We start from the raw sequence: 18378 nt of genomic DNA, 5'->3' as shown, positions 1-18378 counted from the left end.
TTTATTTGCCACAATGAACATTTTTTTATTATGTTTGTTGATAAAAATAAAAAAAATGAATAAACAAGAGGAAAGTTGATGTCAAACAGATATGCATTCAGATTCATCCTGATATTTTTGTGAAATCTATATCATTTAGTGTCAGAACTATGTATTATGATCTCACGTATTGCAAGTTGAACTTGCAGTCTGTGAGTTGTAGGTTGAATCCTTGTTCAAACAAACATGCTTGTTTTTTTCAGCCAAGTGGTCATTATAATCAACCCTACTTTTCTTTAATAAAAAGTTACCAAAAGTTGACAGTGGATGCTGATGATTAGCTGCATTTTCTTTTGTTTTTCGTAGCTAATTTTGGGATTGTTAACACAGATAGCTTTTGTGTGGCTTAATGAAAAAATTCAAATAAACAGACTTAGATATGTTCATTTTAAGTCAGTTTTCTCATCTGAGGCTAAACAAAATCCTTTTAAGTGTTGCTTCTGAAATTGCTGGGATTTCCTCATACATATACTTGAAACAGTCACCATCTTTGTTTTAGATCATTACAAACTGATCTATCAAGCCCAGTTTTATATGAAATGAAAGTAATAGGACATTCTTTGTGTCAACCATACTTTCACATTCAGTGTTTTCAATTCTGGTATCTGTCTGACTTTGTGTGGTCATTACTTCTTATCCAGCACTGATTTTGTGTCATTTGTCCCATTTCACACACAAAATGTGAAAACTTTGTCTGACTGGGTGTTTAATACAACAACATTCAAAGGACTTTCAAGTTTCCACAAAATAGCCAGCCATGTTCTTTGTATTAGACCTTATTAACAAGAATTTTGATAGTTTTGTATGTTACCTTCAAGTGAATTGATTGACTAATAGGAACGTACATATATGTTACTGTTTTGAAAAACAACACATTTTGGACCTGTATTGAAGGTATCAGTGAACTGTATCCACTCTTCATTCACAGGCTGCAACTCATAGTATTGGTATTAATACAACAATATTGTTTTAATAAAGCAGTGAACATTCTTGCTAAATGTATGGAATAAATTCTTTCTCTTGATTTCTAGAAGCTTTGGTTTAGAGTTATTTGGCATAATGGCTGTTTTCAGAAAGTAAAATAAGACAAGTTTTAAAAGACTTGTAGCAAAATTTTAATAATTATAACTCACCAGGTTGACTAATGAGTAGTTCAAACAGCAGCAGTTCTGGTTTTGAGCTATTTGATGTAACGTCTGTTTTCTAATTTCAAATAAAACTACATGGACTTTGATTTTTAAAGGATAATTATGTTAAAAAAGATGTAATGTGTAAATTAAAAAGTTAAATGGCATTAAAAAGATGAATGTCCTTTAAAAAACTTTAAAATTTTTGTGATGTTACTGATAAACCATAGGACAAAACATGTTTAAATTGGTGCTGTTGTTGAGAGTCATAAAATGTGGCTTGTTGTGACCTGAATGTTACAGAGACACCACAGTAGTGCAACAATGCCAGATAAAAGAAAACAATGAGTTAAAAAAACTGTGACAAATGCATAGTCTAGTTAAGAAAACTTCCTCTTTCTGATACTTGTGGAAGCAAGATGACCAAAGTTTAATAGAGGGTTTTATTTGGAAAAGCTTGTTTTCACGTTACTCACTCCAAGCCAACTGGCACAGAGCTGAGTCTTGAATACAGGACCTAGTATACAGATGGTTTAAAATCATTTTGTTACTTTAGTTTTACTTTTCCCCTTCTCTCTTTGTTCTGATTTATTTGTTTTTGGTATTTCCTTAGTTTGGTGTTCATATCCCTCCATCTTATATCTAGGTGCTATGTCTTGTCCATTTTTTTTTATAGTTCTTTTTTTTGGGATTGTTCTCAACCCTTTGGAATCCAGGGTTTAGACTTTAGAGGTTATTCTTCTTTGGAACCAGTCTCAGGCTTTGGTCCTGTCAGTGCCTTCCTCTCTCACTTCATCTCCCAGTTTTCTTTTTTCTCTAACAACCTGAAGCTTTGTATGTCCTATCTCATAATTTCAATCTTCTTTTTACATACTTTACCTTTCTTATTGTTCTATTTTCTATCCACGTCTCACTGATCATCTGTATCTTCATTATTAACAGAAGGAATTATAGAATCTATCTCTCACTCTACTCTGGATTTTTATTCTAGTCTTTTCGTTGTCCCCATAAAGTTGGGTGGTTCTTATCCTGTCATTTCTTTATCATCTCTGAATCTCTACATGTATCTTTTTCTGCTTTAACTGTTTAGGGTCACCATCTTGCATATTCTTCTTTGGGTGTGTCAGACCATAGACATTTTTGCATCTCCTGCCAGTTTCAACATAGCACAGCCTCTTTTCGTTGTTTGTCTTTGGCGATCTCACAGACTGGTATGTGAACTAAAAGTAACACATTTGTCTACCATAACTTATCTAATTATGCAGTTTCCTTTTTCTCTGGATTTTGCCTCCTACCAATTTTTATTCTCCAGTACACCCAGAAGATGGAGTGTGATGACTTTTGTTTGTTTTATTTTCCAGTCATTTTCATGTGGTTTATATACGTATTATGGTACCTTGATTAATGTACACATTTCAACACATTGAAAATTCCTCATTGATAAGAAAATGAATGTAAGAAGGTGATAGTCATCTGAAACAATGTTGCATGAAGAACAACATCTTACACTTCTCATTCCTGGTGCCATGTGAAACCACCAAGTTGCTGTCTTTACCTCACAGGTATTACTAAACAAAAATCTGAATTGAACACAAAAGAATGGAAAATATTAAACCCATCTCCTCCTTCTAAGTGGCCAGTGTTTAAATGAAAGTTTTCTGGGAATATAATTGACATAGCCAATTCTGAACTCTTATTAAAACAAAACAAATAAAATAGACAATTCTTTCCTGATCTTTCTTACTTCCAGTGAATTTTCTTTGCCTTGTCAAGAGAAATCTTGTGCTTATACAGAGATTGTGTGACTTTCCCATTGGTTGAGGGCTACAGCAGTGTGATTGTCATAAGCTGTTATAATGCACGTGGGAGCTTGTTCAAGGTTGATGGCATGTGGTAGTTGTATGTAAGTGAATAGCTCTTAATGGTGTAGAGGTAAGTAGCTATATGAAAAATATTTTTACATGAGGGAGATTTTAACTCTGTCTCTCGACTATTGAACTATCCCAGAATGAGTTAAAATATGATTACATTTCTTGTCATTGTAGTTTGTGCAAACTAAGTTTTACTCTGGACAAAAGTTTAAGGAAAATAAATTTTGAATGTGATTACCAAGTTACAGATAAATATATTTCACTTGTAAAGGGTTCAACAATTCTTGTTTTAGGAATTTGATTTGGTTTTGGGACTCACAGTATCAAGATAATTATACTCACTATAAGTATACAAGTATAAAAGTGGAAACTTTTATTTCAAGATGATTTGAATTGCTATTGGTTGTGGAACATCTGTTAATTAGAAGGTTTGTTTGAAGTTCCTTCAGCATGAACCTTATTTAAGTTTCTAAAAAGCAGAAATTTCATACCTTCTATACTTATGTTAAATTGTATTCCTGATGAAATATAGTGTGCATGTTGTTGTATATAAGATTTCTAAGACAAATGTTTTTTCCTTTTTCTTACTCTTTCAATAAGAGGGAATTGTTCAGTGATGGCATTAATCTTTACACTGAAAAGTGTGACACTCAAAACACAGCTCGGAGGGACTCCAAGTTCCTGTAGAAAAGAGCAGGAAAGTTTCTAACCCACAGGAACTTGGAATCTCCTGTCTATTAAAAAAGTTTTAATAAAAATGGGCAAATGATCACATCACCCACATATATGGAGGTCTCACAAAATGGATACGATCTCTCAATACTGTGAGAAAGATCAGAAAACGTAGGAAAAGCTAGTTCATTTATTACATAAGTGCTGAAAATGAGTCTAATCTGGAAAGTCCGTTCTTTCTACCACATGGTAGAGATGTAATGCTGTCTTTACAAGAGATAATGACCCCAAAAATATTTAATCATGCTGTAGATTATGATTTTCGTCTGCCACGGCTAGTCTTTGCCTGATTCTGGTCTCCTGGTGAGATCTGCGCCGCGGTTTCTCGCTCTGCTGTCGTTGATTTTTCAGGTGGTCTCCGCTTGTAGTATTGGTCTGTGTGGCCAATCGCACTTGTAACTAGATATACATTCTTCAACTGTGCTGGTTAGGGAAGCCTATCTATTCAAAGTTTTCCTTTTTCACATGCAAAGAATACATCTTACTTGTCTCATTCTTGCCAACAATCTCCTCCACGAAGTAATAACTAAGAGTTTGTTTATTTTGAATTTTGCACTAAGCTACTCGAGGTCTATGAGCTCATCACCCCTACTTTAGCAGTGTGAGACAAGAGAGAAGGCAACTCGTTATCACCACCCTCCGCCAACTCTTGGGCTCCTCTTTTACCAACAAATAGTGAGATTGATCGTCACCTTACAACTCCCCCACGGCTGAAAGGGCAAGCATGTTTGGTGCGACAGGGATTCGAAACCTCGACCCTCAGATTTCGAGTCAAACGCCTCAACCACCTGGCCATGCCAGTCATGAAGTTAGAGTGAGACTTAAGAGAATTTAAATTAATTTGGTTCAGAATATCAGTGGGAATGATACTATATTAACAATAATTATAAATAAATGAATAACATATATTGCCTACAATATTTACAGGGCCATTTTTCTATTGTTTTATAATTTTAATTTTGTCAGTTGAGTACTTGTAATTAAACCATGAATTATGATGTTCTTGCATAATGTTTAAGGTCCAACAAATAGCTTAATATTTAGAACTAAATATTTTTACTCACAGTATAATAATGTTTGATACTTAGAAATTTTTACAATGTTAATAAAGTGTTTATTTTCTTACTTATTTATAATATTGTGTGTGAGGTTTATGCAATTTTTAAAGGCATTCTCTGTTGATGTTAATCATTTTAATATTTTTGTATCATTCTGCATGAAACTTAATTATTGTATTAGTTGGAAGAAGAGTATGGTGAAAAGTATGCATTATTTGATTAGAAAAACCATAATAGTTTCTTTTAAGTTCATTTTGGGACATTGATATTTATATGTATCAAAAGCTAGTTTGTTTACTTCCAGGGGAACTGTATAGGCCTAAATGGAGAAACTTTGATAGTTATGCAAGTTATACCTTTTCTTACATTAATGATACATTTGTAAAGGCAGAAATGGAATATCAGTAATCATAGAATTCACATGTGTGTGTTAGTTTGTTATAACTCAAAAAAGAATTAAATAAAAAAAATGCTGCATTGACTGAAAATATCCCAGGGTACAAGCTACAGTGTGGGATCATACTATGTATGCTAGGGTTTTGAGGTGACCAAAGAAATAGGACCTACACTGCAGTGGAGATAAACTGTCTATCAGTCTTAACCTCCATTCACCAGTCTCATATAAGAATTAGAGTAGCAACACATACAGAATTAAAAATAGAAGTAAGGACAGTGAGACGTGGGTGCTCAAGCCCACAACTTCCTACATGGGAAAACAATGTGGGACATGTTTTTACACATGAAAACTACACACATGATTTATAAGATGCAATGCAACAACTGTCGTAACTTCCACATTGGGGAAAGAAGCAGAAAAATGGAAACTAGATTCAAAGAACACAAAAAACTATCGTTTTTCAATACGACAAATGTAATAAACACATTATCATAGGAGACTCCCAGATGCTAAGTAGGAAAACAAATGCAAAATCAAAGAAGCTCGACTTATAGATATAAAATTAGTCCATAACTTCTCATGGTTTTGAGTTATAACAAACTAGTATAATTTGTTAGAGGTTTAGGTTTGCTGTTTTAATGGAGTCATTCCTTCTGATTTTACACATTTCACTATTTAACTTCATTAAAATGTATTTATTTTCACTAATACATATTAACAATTGTGATAAAAATACTGACAGAAACAGGTTACAACTTTATTTTGCATAACAAAAGTTATAAGTGTAAAATGTTTTATAAATTCCAAAAAAATGAAAATCAAACAAATTCAAGTATTTGGAAAGACTTGAGACCTACTAGAGCGATAGCTCTGATGATAAAATGATGCTTTTGAGAAAGTCTTTAAAAGATTTAATGAATGAACATGAATTTGTAAAATGTTTTTCACTGATAAGATCAACAGTAGAGTTTTTTTATGGAGGATTAGACACTTGTTCTGCAAATATTAAGGCTAATTTGTGACACCTTTACTATTTTTCTTATAAGAGCAAAGAAGATTAGCTTATTAAAATATGTTCTATGATTTCAAAAATTTAAGAATTGGTTTTATGGTGAATCATACCATCTCAGTACATGCATCGTAAGTATGGTCTTTCACTGTCTTTTCATCCTTACTTTTAGACATGGAATTTGTCTCTGTTGATACAAAGTTTTGTAGTCAGTGAACAAATTTTCAACATCTTGTACACATGTGAACAACTCTTTCTGCCCTTATCATGAAGTTAGAAACAATTAAGGAATGTTATGAAGAAAAAAGTATTTAAATGTCATTGTTTGGAAAGTTTTGAAACATTCTGTTGTGTATTGGGGGGAAGGGAGTTTCTTCTGAAGTGGAATTTTATGTTTAAGAATAAAGAGGATTTCTTAAACTTTCAGTACACTACATCATACGTATGAAAAAATTGAATTATAAAGGTACTTGTCTCAGTTTATGATGACAGTATTGTTTGTTTATTTAATATAACCTTCCAGTGTATACAAATAATTTGTGGTCTAGGCAGAAATAACTTGAAGTTTCCCTCTTCATGTTATTGTAGCATGTATTGTAGTACCAATTACATGCTAAACAACTGAGAGAACTGTTTAGAACTAGAAAATTTAATTGGTTACCTTCAGGCAGTATTTACATTGATTAGTTTTGTGCAGTTTAATCAAAACTATGACTTAATCAATTGTCACAATAATAATAAACTAATTGCAAATAGAGATAACAATTTTCTCTATTTTTGGTAATTTTATTTATCCAAGTAATAAAAATGTTACTTTGTTTGCTTCTGAGCACAAAACTGCATACCTGACAAATTATATCATGAACATCAGTAGAGATGCCAACCATTATGATTTAAACGTAATCATTACGATTTTGCTCATACAGACAAATATTACAAATTGTTGCAACTCCCAAATTATTATATATTATTTTGGCCAATACAATAAAGTGATAAATTGTTCCCCAGGACTTGAAAGGGGTAAAAAGAAAATTTCTAGTAAAATACAAATAAATTTTGATAATAAATAAAAGACATAGTCCATATGGCTACTTGTAATAATCATGTTTGTGCTTGAAATAATAAAAAAATATTTGTATCTCCGACATCTACCAATAGTTTAAGTGCAGTGCTTCTCCTACTGGGTACGTGGGGGAATCCATAGTTATGTCATCAGTACTTGTCAGCCAATCAGCGCTCGTGTAGATGGGTATTTATCATTTTCTAAGCGGCAAAGAAACGCCAATACGATCGTTCACAAGTTGGAAAAAAGAGGCCTCGTTTACCAGATTGTCTTGTTTCTGGCAAATCTAAAAGGACTGAAACTGTGGAAGGGTTCTGTCTACAATCATTATATCAGTCATTTGAAATAGTTGGCATCTCTGTATCAGATAGTATAAAACTTTTAATTATAAATATGCTTTAATGTTTAGTTTATTAACATTCATGGATAATAAAGTTCATTAATCTTTTTAATGCCATTTAAGTGTTTTTTAATATATACATTACACATTTTTAATGTGGCTCCCTTTTGAAAATCACAGTATATGTAATTTGATTTGAAATTAGAAACTGGCTGTAAAATTAAATCACTTGAAACCAGGACTGGAAAGGCCAAATTCAGGTGCCTGATGCTGCTGTTTGAACTACACATTAGTTATCCTGTCTATAATTTTGCTACACTTCTTTTAAAACATTTTTGTTACTTTCCTTTTTGAAAATGGCCATAACATCAAATAATTTGGAACCAGGACTAGAAAGGCCAACTTCAGGTGACTTATGGTGGGTTTTGTACTTACCTCTTTGTCCTCCTGGTGAGTTACGATAATTACAGTTACACTACAGAAAGTCCTTTACAACTTGAATTACTGTAGTTTTTCTCTTAATGTTGTTGACTTGATGTAAACTTTGGTTTTATGCTCTTTATGTGTTGTTTTTTTAAACATTATTTTGTTTTACCTTAATTTCCTTTCATGAATTTTACTAAATTTACTTTTAACTTTTTACTGGATGTTTGACATAGATAGCCTAACTGCTTTGTGCTATAACACACTAAATCAACCAATCTCTCAGAAACACTGACAAAATTCCATTGCTGCTACTTCTGATAGATTGTCCACATCAACAAACTTATTACCACTGTGGATATTTTCTTGTGTAATATATTCTTTGGTACGGTACCTTTAAAAGTATACAAATGTCTAGATTTTCTCTTGGAAACACCTTCCATCATGGAATCGTGCTCAGATGTTAGCTTCAAAACTGGTACTTGCACTATAAGTATCAACAGCATTTTGTTACCGAGTGATTATCTTGTGCTGCTACTAATCTTATTTGTCTCTTTTCAGTTGTTTGTTTCTTGTGTATCTGTTGCCATGAAACTTCCTGGTTTCTGATTTGTGAGGACCATGCTTCATGTCCAAATTAAATATTCAGGAATTACAAGGGTAATATACATTTTTGTTGGACTACATGAATAAGTGAAAGTATTTTCTTTGTTTAACACATAGAGTTTAACATTTTTGATTGACTTATCAATAAAAGGTTATTGATACAGTCCATTGAAAGGAAGTAGTAACAAGAAAATCTGCATTTTGATAATAAGGAGGAATTACAGATAAACTGGGTAAAATTATTAACAAAAATGGATAAAAACAATTGTGGATCACACTGCCATGAAAATGGAATGTAAATAGGGCATTTAAATAGAAAATCGTTTAGCTTTCATACTTTTTAAGGGTTTACGGTGGTTCTCAGAGGTTTTGATAAGACATTAAAAATATAGGGCTAAGAATTCAAAATATGGAAAAGATTATTTCTAATATCTTTTGATATTTTAAGGGAACATGCTGTTGTAAAATTCAGAACAGAGAATCCTAGGTGGGATTGATCTGTTCATTTACTGATTCAGCCCCTGAGGTGCCTTTCCAGATGAAAATTTCAGTTAGAGTTATTCTGGTAGAAATTATTTTTACAATACTTTCTTTCTGAACTGTAGTTGATTATTAGAAAGTACCAAAATATTTAGAGTTGTATCACTTCACTTACATTTCTTATACAACCACAAAAAGCAAATATTTGGCTGTGAATATAGATAGTTTTTCTAAAATTTCTTTAAACACATTTTAAGGGTGTTGAGTGTTGATATAATTACTAGAACCTTCTTTATCATAAAAACTTTTGCTCTTGAGAATGATTGCATGAGAGATTGAAATGTTGTACTTGTTTTTAAAATATTCCTTCTTACTATAAAAGGTGTAACTTCCAATAATCTTACAACAGTGTTGGTATTATGAGTATTTATCACATTTTCAAACAATTTTCCCTTTTTATGTAATTGTTAAGAGCAGAAAGACTTTATAACACCCCTATGTCAAAAGTTTGAATGAGTTATTCATGTTTTTGCACTTGTTAACAGAGTTCTTAGAATTCTTGCATTATTACCAGCAGCACAGTGTGTGGACTTTTAATGCCAGAAAATTGGTTCTGTGTTCTGATACACATGGTGGGTAAGCAAAGACAGCCTATTGTGTATATTTGTGCTTAATTACAAACACATAAATACTTAGAACTCAACAAAACATTTTGTTTCTGAACAGAATTTTAAAAAATTATACAACAGACATAATTAAAACACAAATTAAATTTTTATTTTCTTATTCATAATTGTATGCAATGGACAGACATCTATATTCACAAATAATATTATCCTACTATTAAAATGTGTAAAAAATTGAAATATATGAAGTTGACATTTCAAGTCATAGTCTTAAACTGATGACATTTGAATTCATGTTTGGAAAATTCCTTGTAAACAAATTTTTCAATATTTGTGTACAGTAAGAGATATGATATCAGCTTGGTGAATAAGTATGACTTGTGTAGAGATTTCTAAAGCTAACCGTCATAGAAAATTGGCTCAGCTGAGTGCAAACCTAACTGACAGCTGTCTGTTGTTTTCAAGTAATGTTATAATAAGGTTGATAGTGTTGTTACATTTAATAAACAACAACAAAATAAAAATCAAACTTCTTTAAAGCCTCTGTTTGTATGTAATTTTCCTTTAAGTATTGTATAAGAAAGATTTAATACCAAACTTAAAATACTGAGTAACAATGTGTGGTTGTGAACAAATTTTGTACTGTGTCTTTTTGTGTAAGTATTAAAATTGATGTGTGGGTTAAAGATAAAAAAGTAGTTATATTTTGGTGTCTTTATTTTTCTTTCAAGTGAATAAAAAGTATTACATTTGTTCAGAAAGTGAGATAAAAAAATAACACTTTCATTTAATATATATTAATTAGAGCATAACCTACTATTTTGTAAATTTGATCTTCATCTACATGTTCAGAGTAAATGAATGGATCATTGTGATATAATTTTTGAGCAACAAAATCTTTGAAAATGCAGAATAACTTTTTTATAAACAAGTACTTGTGTTGAGCTGTACCTCATGTTTAAATGTTCTAATGCTGTGTTTTTATCACCCAGATAAATCATGATTCTATCCTATCTAAAAGTTTACATTGGATAAAATGTCATTAAAACAATTAAGTTATAAAGAGAACTACTTGCCCTGTTAAGTGCTCTTGAAGCTTTACTAGTTGCTTCACGTGTACAAGTGACAGTAAGAATAAAACCATAATAACCTGCAGGACTCACTCAACCACTAGAAATGCCTTTTTCTGATTACAATACAGCCACAATTCAAAGCACGTTTTTCACCATTGCCTTTAAAGTCTAAAAATTGTAAATTTACAATTTATGTAGTCCCTACTTATAAGTTATATACTAATAATTTCATTTTAAAATATTGTCCAAATCTACTTACATAATTCGCAGACACTACTTGTAATGAGAATGAACAATTATGTGGTTAACTAACTCGTTTTCGTATTAACCCTCACAGACTAGCATTAGGCTTAGCAGCTACGGTAAATTCAAGTTACAGTACATTTTTACAAGTACAAATATTGCACTGGTTAATATTTACAATGTCCTTGTACACGACAATAAAATTTAAATATGTTTCACTTTTTTTCTTGTAAATTTTCTTTCCTGATTCGTTTGGTTTTTCCTTGGGGGCATCACTTCACATAAATAAATCTATAAACATTTTATTGCATCATATCTTTTAACCCCAACGTATTGAATGCAATATTTTGCTTGCAAATTGTCAGTGACCTGCATAGTAAGCTACATGTGTTATCGAGCGACCTCTACAATTCCAAAAAAGTGCCAAGCGAATCTGCAAGAAAATTCTCGTCATATTAAGAATATTAAAAAGCGTACGTATGCTTATATTCTTGTCATTGTTAGTAGAATGGAATATTTTGTAATTCTAGCAGTATTATGAGGTTAAAAGGTGACAAATAGGACTTGGATGATATCACAATAGTTGTCTCCAGATCCTAAGGTAAGTAATTAATGTGATTTTAATCTGTAATGTTTAATATTGCATTAGTACTAAAACTGGCGCTCATGCCCACGAAATGTGTAAAGCTAAAATTCTACGTTGGATGTTGATCAAAGCTGGTAGTAGCGGTAGTTGTGAGTTTATTATTGCAATTACAAACTATAAATTAAAGTACTTCAAAGTGTATATGAGATTGGGATAAATGGCTCATTTATTATTTGAGTTCATAATGTTTTGTGATACAATAACTTGTAAGTTATTCAAAATTTCGAATAGAAAGACTTACATTTTCAAAGCAGTATAGTTTTGTAATAAACTTTTCAAATTCCGAGTGAAAATTCGTGGGACATCAGTTTGTTTGTTTGTTCAGAATTAAGCATAAAGCTGCACAATGGGCTATCTGTGCTCTGCCTACCATGGGCTTCGAAACCTGGGTTTTAGTGGTGTGAGCCTGCAAACAAACCGCTGTACCATTTGAGGCTTGGACATCAGTATGAGCACCTTTCTAAAATCTAAATTGTATTTCATTAGGTGTCAATTAAGTCCTAAAACGTAACCTTAAGAGTATTAGCAATAGAAATAATACATTTAGCAGATTAAGAATAAAATATTAGTTCTTAAAGCTATAGTTTTTGATTGACAATGTAGTACCAAAGAAACTGCTGTTGTGGCATATAACACAACTCATTAAGGATGTTCATTCGAAGCATTCAATTTCACACACACACACACACACACACACACATATATACATTCTTTTGGGATCACTGGCCATTAATAGGAAGCCAAAGGGTCTGATATTAATGAAGATGAAAAAAGTTCTTAAACTGTTCAGTTACTTATTTTGCTTATGCTTGTGACATTTTTGGATAAAATACATATAATTTTCACAATAAAGGTCATTACTTAAATCTCAAATATTTGCGTATTTTATACAAATTTAATATAAAAACATTTTCACCATTTCAGTGTTGATTTGATAAAAATACACATGTACTGATTATACTTTATATATGTATATATTTGTTTGTTTGTTTGTTTTGAATTTCGTGCAAAACTGCTCGAGGGCTATCTGCGCTAGACATTCCTAATTTAGCAGTTTAAGACTATAGGGAAGGCAGCTAGTCATCACCAGCCAGCGCTAACTTTTGGGCTAATATTTTACCAACGAATAATGGGATTGACCGTCACATTATAACCTTCCCACGGTTAAAAGGGCGAGCATGTTTAATGTGATGGGGACTCTCAAAGTAATTACAGGTATTAGAAAATATTTCTTCTGTCTGGTGATAAGGTGGAGTGAGAAACTTCGAATTCAGAAATAATCCACGAAGTACAAATGACTCAATAAAGGAAAATGAATACTGAATACTACATCTTGTGTTCGTTTCTTTGTATCAGAAACATTACGCGAAAAGTAACACAACAAAATATGTTTTGTTAGGTGGATAGACTTAAAAGTACATTATTTTGTTATTTTGCTTCTCTTGTACTCCTGGAAGTTTCTATATTTATGTTATTTCCTCTGAGACCTGAATATCCACCTAGGTGTTTGCCTTATATGGAGACTGCTACTCCTTTATCAACGAATAGTGTGATTGACTGTGACATTATAAAGCCCCCACGGCTGGGAGGGCGAGCGTGTTTGGTGTGACCGGGATTCGAATCCGTGACCCTCGGATTACGAGTCGAACACCTTAACACGCTTGGCCATGTCGAACCATATATGTATATATACAGTCATAAACTATAGCAGTTTGTAAAACAATTTTAAAAATATTTTTAGCATAATATTTTTACAATTTGAGTTATCTATAAGTATATAAGATAACTTGTACACTCTTGCATAATTTTAAAGGTAATTGTTTTATACATTTAATTATTTTCCTACTGTAAATTGTTGTTTTGTTTTTGAATTTCGCAAAGCTACTCGATGGCTACCTGCGCTAGTTGTCCCTAATTTAAGACAAGAGGGAAGGTTGCTAGTCATCACCACCCAATGCCAACTCTTGAGCTACTCTTTTACTAACGTATAGTTGGATAGACCATCACATTATAACTCCTCTACGGCTGAAAGGTCAAGCATGTTTGGTAAAGACTAACCTAGGGTTGGCAATAGGTAGTGTTAAGTCGTTGCTCTTCCGAGACCCTCAGATAACGAGTCGCATGCCTTAACCCACCTGGCCATCCCGGCCGACAACTGTAAATAATATGATATGATGGTGGATTTGTTCATGTATCATTGTATGTATTGGAGCCTTCTTAACCATGAAATATTGTTTTTACTGCAAAATACTTACAGGTAAATATCAGCCATTCTCTTTGAAATTAAACATCTGTTTTCAGTTTTCTAACTTTGAACTTTATACAACTTTTGAACCACTTAATCAAATGAGATTCTGGTTCTTATTCCATAGTATCAACTATTATTTGTATCTTGATAAAATTATTGCAAATATTAACAACAAAGGCACCATATATAAATGTGTTTTGAATCCCATTGGAAAATAATGGTGGTGTGAAGGTTTAAAATTATTTAAGTATGAATATTTACACACATTGGAAAACCTTCAGTAGTCTAATGTATTTGACTGTGGTGAAACAAGCTAAAAGAATTAGGAATCTTTTTTTTAGAGAAGTTTATAATTTGTAAATAAGAAGGCTATTTTAACCTTGATATAAGATCTTGATGTGGGCTACCATTGCATTTAACAGCTTATAAGGCTCTCTGGCATACAACAACTACAGTAGTGGTTGGAATACTATTGATGTCAGTAGTTTGTTATAACAACAGTTTTTATAATATGAAGTTTGTGAATGCTAACTTAGAAAAGGCATTCACTCCATAACAACTGTTATACAAGTGTTCATTGTCTGTTCCCTAGTAGGAGAGAGGTAAGTGTTTGAATTTACATTGCTAAAATCAGGGCTTTGATTCCCCTTGGTGGATACAGTAGATGGCCTGATGCTGCTTTGCTATAACAGAACAAACACATTCTGTCTAATGTGTACAGAATATTATCCACCATCCATTCACCATATTGTCTGGTTGAAATTATTTATGAATGAAATCATCAGATCATTAATGCATATAATAAACCTTTGAAGTCCAAAGTACATGTAGTTTTTTATATTAATTAATGCATTCAGAGGGATTTTATGTTTCTAGCTTGTTACATTACATTCTCAAAGTATATTTGCAATTTTTCTTCATTTTGTTTCACACAACTATTTAAAAGTTATTATATTTTATCAGAATATGTCACTTTTATGACTGAACCTTTTTATATTTATTATTCAGGTAAAATAATAACATTTGGTCAATCTACAATCTCTTAAAGGTGAAAAAAAAATATATCTGAGGTAGCTCATATCCTTATGTTTTCATTATCAGCTTTGAGGGTTATTTTTAGGAGTCACAAGACAATGGAAAAATTCCATACATATAAAAAATTTGCTAATGTGTTCATGGGTTATGTAGCAGCGGTAGTGGATTTATTAAGTGGAATCTGACGTATGCTCTCCATAGAGAGCCATTGTATGGGTTTTCTCTGCACAAAACCACAGCTGGCCACTGTACAATGTTTTATCTGATTAAACAGGACTTAGTGTACAAACAGTGCTGGTATGTATTTTTTTTTTCTGGTTATAATCAGCTACGTTTTTTGAGTAGTTGTGATACATGCTTTATTACATAGTGGGGTTTAACTACATTGCTTTAGTGATTATGTTGTGAATTTTATTTCCTGAAAAAAGGTAATTATAGCCTTTAGGTGTTGATGATCTTCCTTATCTGGTAAAACATAACTGGAGTAATCATGTTGTATATTTTGTTATTCAGTGAGGTATGAGTTTAGTGCATCATGTAGTCATAGAATTTGATTTTGGACCTTTTGAGATGTAAATGCAGTGTTTTGTTATCATGAAAATTGTAGTCAAAATAGTAATATCTAGATGTTTCAAACATTTGTTAATTTTTCATAAGTCTATACAATCACTGTCTTCAGAAATTTTACTCATGAAAAAATCTAAAGATTTAAAGTTTAAATCAAAGACTTTATTGTCAATATACACAGATAAATTTGGTATAAAAACATAGTTTGTGAACACAATTTTAATATTTGTTTAAAGTTCTTATTGTTAAAAATAAATAATTATAAAATCCTGAATTTTTCCTGGTATTAGAATTGTTACATTTGATCTCTAAGTTCTTCCTCTTCTCTAATTTATTGAACACCCCTCCAAGAAATAAGAAATGCCACATAGACTTCTAATTATAATATAGACAAAGTATACTTTTTTATATCTCCCATTGTTATTTTCCTACAAACCACAAACTAGATAATCAGACCCACCTATCGCATTCCATCTTTCACAAATACCAATAGTTCTCTTTAAGGTTTCATACAATATTATTGATACCCAATAGAAAGCTAAAGTTTTAATCTATCTAATGATGAAGCTTGTTGTTTTCTTTACACAGCACTATCTGTTTTGTCGTTTGAAATTGTAGAGCTTAGCTGAATTTCTTTGAGGATATTATTATACAGTTAGAAAGCCAGAAAATTATGATAATTATAGGACAGTGTTTTCTGTGTGTCATTATTCTGTGTTATTATTTGCATTAATTGTTGTATCAATGCCATTAATATGTAAAAAAATATAACATTTTATGACAGATAAAATAAAAAATGAAGAAAAGACCAAGGCATGTACTTTATTGCATGTTTTTAATGTTTTTTCTTTATTATTATAACAGTAAGTAAAATATAAAAATAGAAACTTATAAGATAAAGTAAAGAATGAAAGAAATTCTTAACAGAGTATGTTTGTGAGCAGCTCATGTATATATAACATATATTTATATAATTTGATATGTTAATGTTCATTGCATATCTGTTCAGGGATTTACAACTTGTGTGGTATAATTATTAGTTACACAACATTCAAGGTACAATAAACAATAAAATATAAGCATCTCTGTACTGTTACAAGCTATAAGGTATTTAAAATAAACAGTTCTAGTATCTTGTTATAACTTTATATCATTCTAGAATGAAAAAAGGGTAATTTATATTTATTTCATAATTTTATATGGTGGTAACAAGGTAAGTTTAAGTTCCCCAACCCAGTATATGTTATGGTAGATAAAACAAGAAAAACATTGCAAAGTTTTTCTGAAAAAAAAAAGTTACATATATTTAGAAAAATTTAGTGATTATGCAAATAAAGTTTTAAAAGTTTTAGGTAAAGAAAATTATTTTTATTTTGACATGAAAATCACTTTACATTTGCACCATTCACCCACCATCTTACTCCTTATATTTATGGACAAAGTTTTAATGAAATTTCTCAACTGAAAATTTTAATTGTGTTTGTTTGCAAAATACTTGCTTACTGTATACCAAGTTTTTGAAATCACATAAGGTACTATCATTGTTATGGTGCATATACATTCATAGTTACATGGTGGTTACAAGCTTATGGTAAATACACAAAACCAGTTATGGAAGTGTTAATTTCAGTGTCTGCTTTATAACTTTTGTATCATTATTCTTCTGCAAGCCTCTAAAATATGGCAACAAACTTTGATTATAAGAGATTTTATTTTAGTATTTCTACTTCTTATTAAACAGAAACAATACATTTAAAATTTCTGTTGTTGTGTCATGGCTTAAGGTGTATCTACCTTTGTAGTTTTAGCTGTTTTATTTATTTCTTATGAATTTCAATTGAGATTTCTAATTTTTCACAGAATTTTTTTTATTCATATACAGCTATCATCAGAATTACCATACCTTTGTGAATATTTAAAATAAATTTATTTCACAATTAAAGGAAGAGACCCAATAAGAATCCATTGTATTTATTAATGTCCACTAGGTGGCAGCTGTCTTGTTCCAGGTAAATCGAAAAAATTATGTCAAATACTTAGTGAGCTTCTTTTTAAGTTAAATCTGGAAAAAATGTTGTGTACATATAATGTTTAAGAGACACACAAAACTGGTGACAAAAGAAAATTAAAACTAATTCTGAGGGTAGTTTTAATGTAGTTATTTTATTCAGTAAAACTTTTAATTCACTGTTTAATAACATTTCCTCCATGCTTGTTTGTTTGTTTGTTTTGGAATTTCGCACAAAGCTACACGAGGGCTATCTGTGCTAGCCGTCCCTAATTTAGCAGTGTAAGACTAGAGGGAAGGCAGCTAGTCATCACCACCCACCGCCAACTCTTGGGCTACTCTTTTACCAACGAATAGTGGGATTGACCGTCACATTATACACCCCACGGCTGGGAGGCGAGCATGTTTAGCACGATGCGGGCACAAACCCGCGACAGAATGTGTCTCTGTATATATATGTAATCCATGACTAAACATTAAAACAAAAGTAAAATGATAAACTTTAAAACAGTAGGTCTTAATGAACTAAAAGTTTGTATTTCTGTTAAATCTGAAACTAGAAGTTATTATGAACCTGTTTACATTAGGTAATCTGACTTACCCTGTTAACACATTTATAGTTTTACATTTATTTCAAGAACAGCACTGCTACTGACAGTTTCAAAAATATGTATAATTTTCCAAAATACATTTGAAGGGTGACCTTTTGAAAGTGCTCGGGTTATAGGGTTTTTGTCACTTCATATAGCTTTAAGCATTTATATTACTGTTCTATATATTGATATAT

General features: G+C 31.5%; 1 protein-coding gene across 10 annotated transcripts in view; it reads left to right on the top strand.

Moving 5' to 3' along the window:
* Window positions 1–18378, top strand: part of LOC143242998 (dynein axonemal heavy chain 12-like) — a 115135-nt gene that overhangs the window by 36877 nt on the left and 59880 nt on the right. For 3 of the 10 annotated variants that reach the window (XR_013023591.1, XR_013023590.1, XM_076486611.1), the window contains exon 1: window positions 6618–8719. The exons of 4 other annotated variants lie outside the window; for them this stretch is intronic. Coding sequence is in view for 3 of the 6 variants with exons in the window: in XM_076486611.1 (XP_076342726.1) it covers window positions 8681–8719 (39 nt within the window). In the remaining 3 variants the exon portion in view is untranslated. Of the gene's footprint in view, window positions 1–6617; window positions 8720–13882; window positions 13991–18378 lie in introns of those variants that run through there. 3 more of the 10 variants (XR_013023589.1, XM_076486610.1, XM_076486612.1) reach the window with 1 other exon arrangement.

Source organism: Tachypleus tridentatus, unplaced genomic scaffold (assembly GCF_004210375.1).
Source record: "Tachypleus tridentatus isolate NWPU-2018 unplaced genomic scaffold, ASM421037v1 Hic_cluster_2, whole genome shotgun sequence".
In the NCBI taxonomy this organism is placed as follows: Eukaryota; Metazoa; Arthropoda; class Merostomata; order Xiphosura; family Limulidae; genus Tachypleus; species Tachypleus tridentatus.
This window is presented reverse-complemented; position numbering and strand designations above follow the sequence as displayed.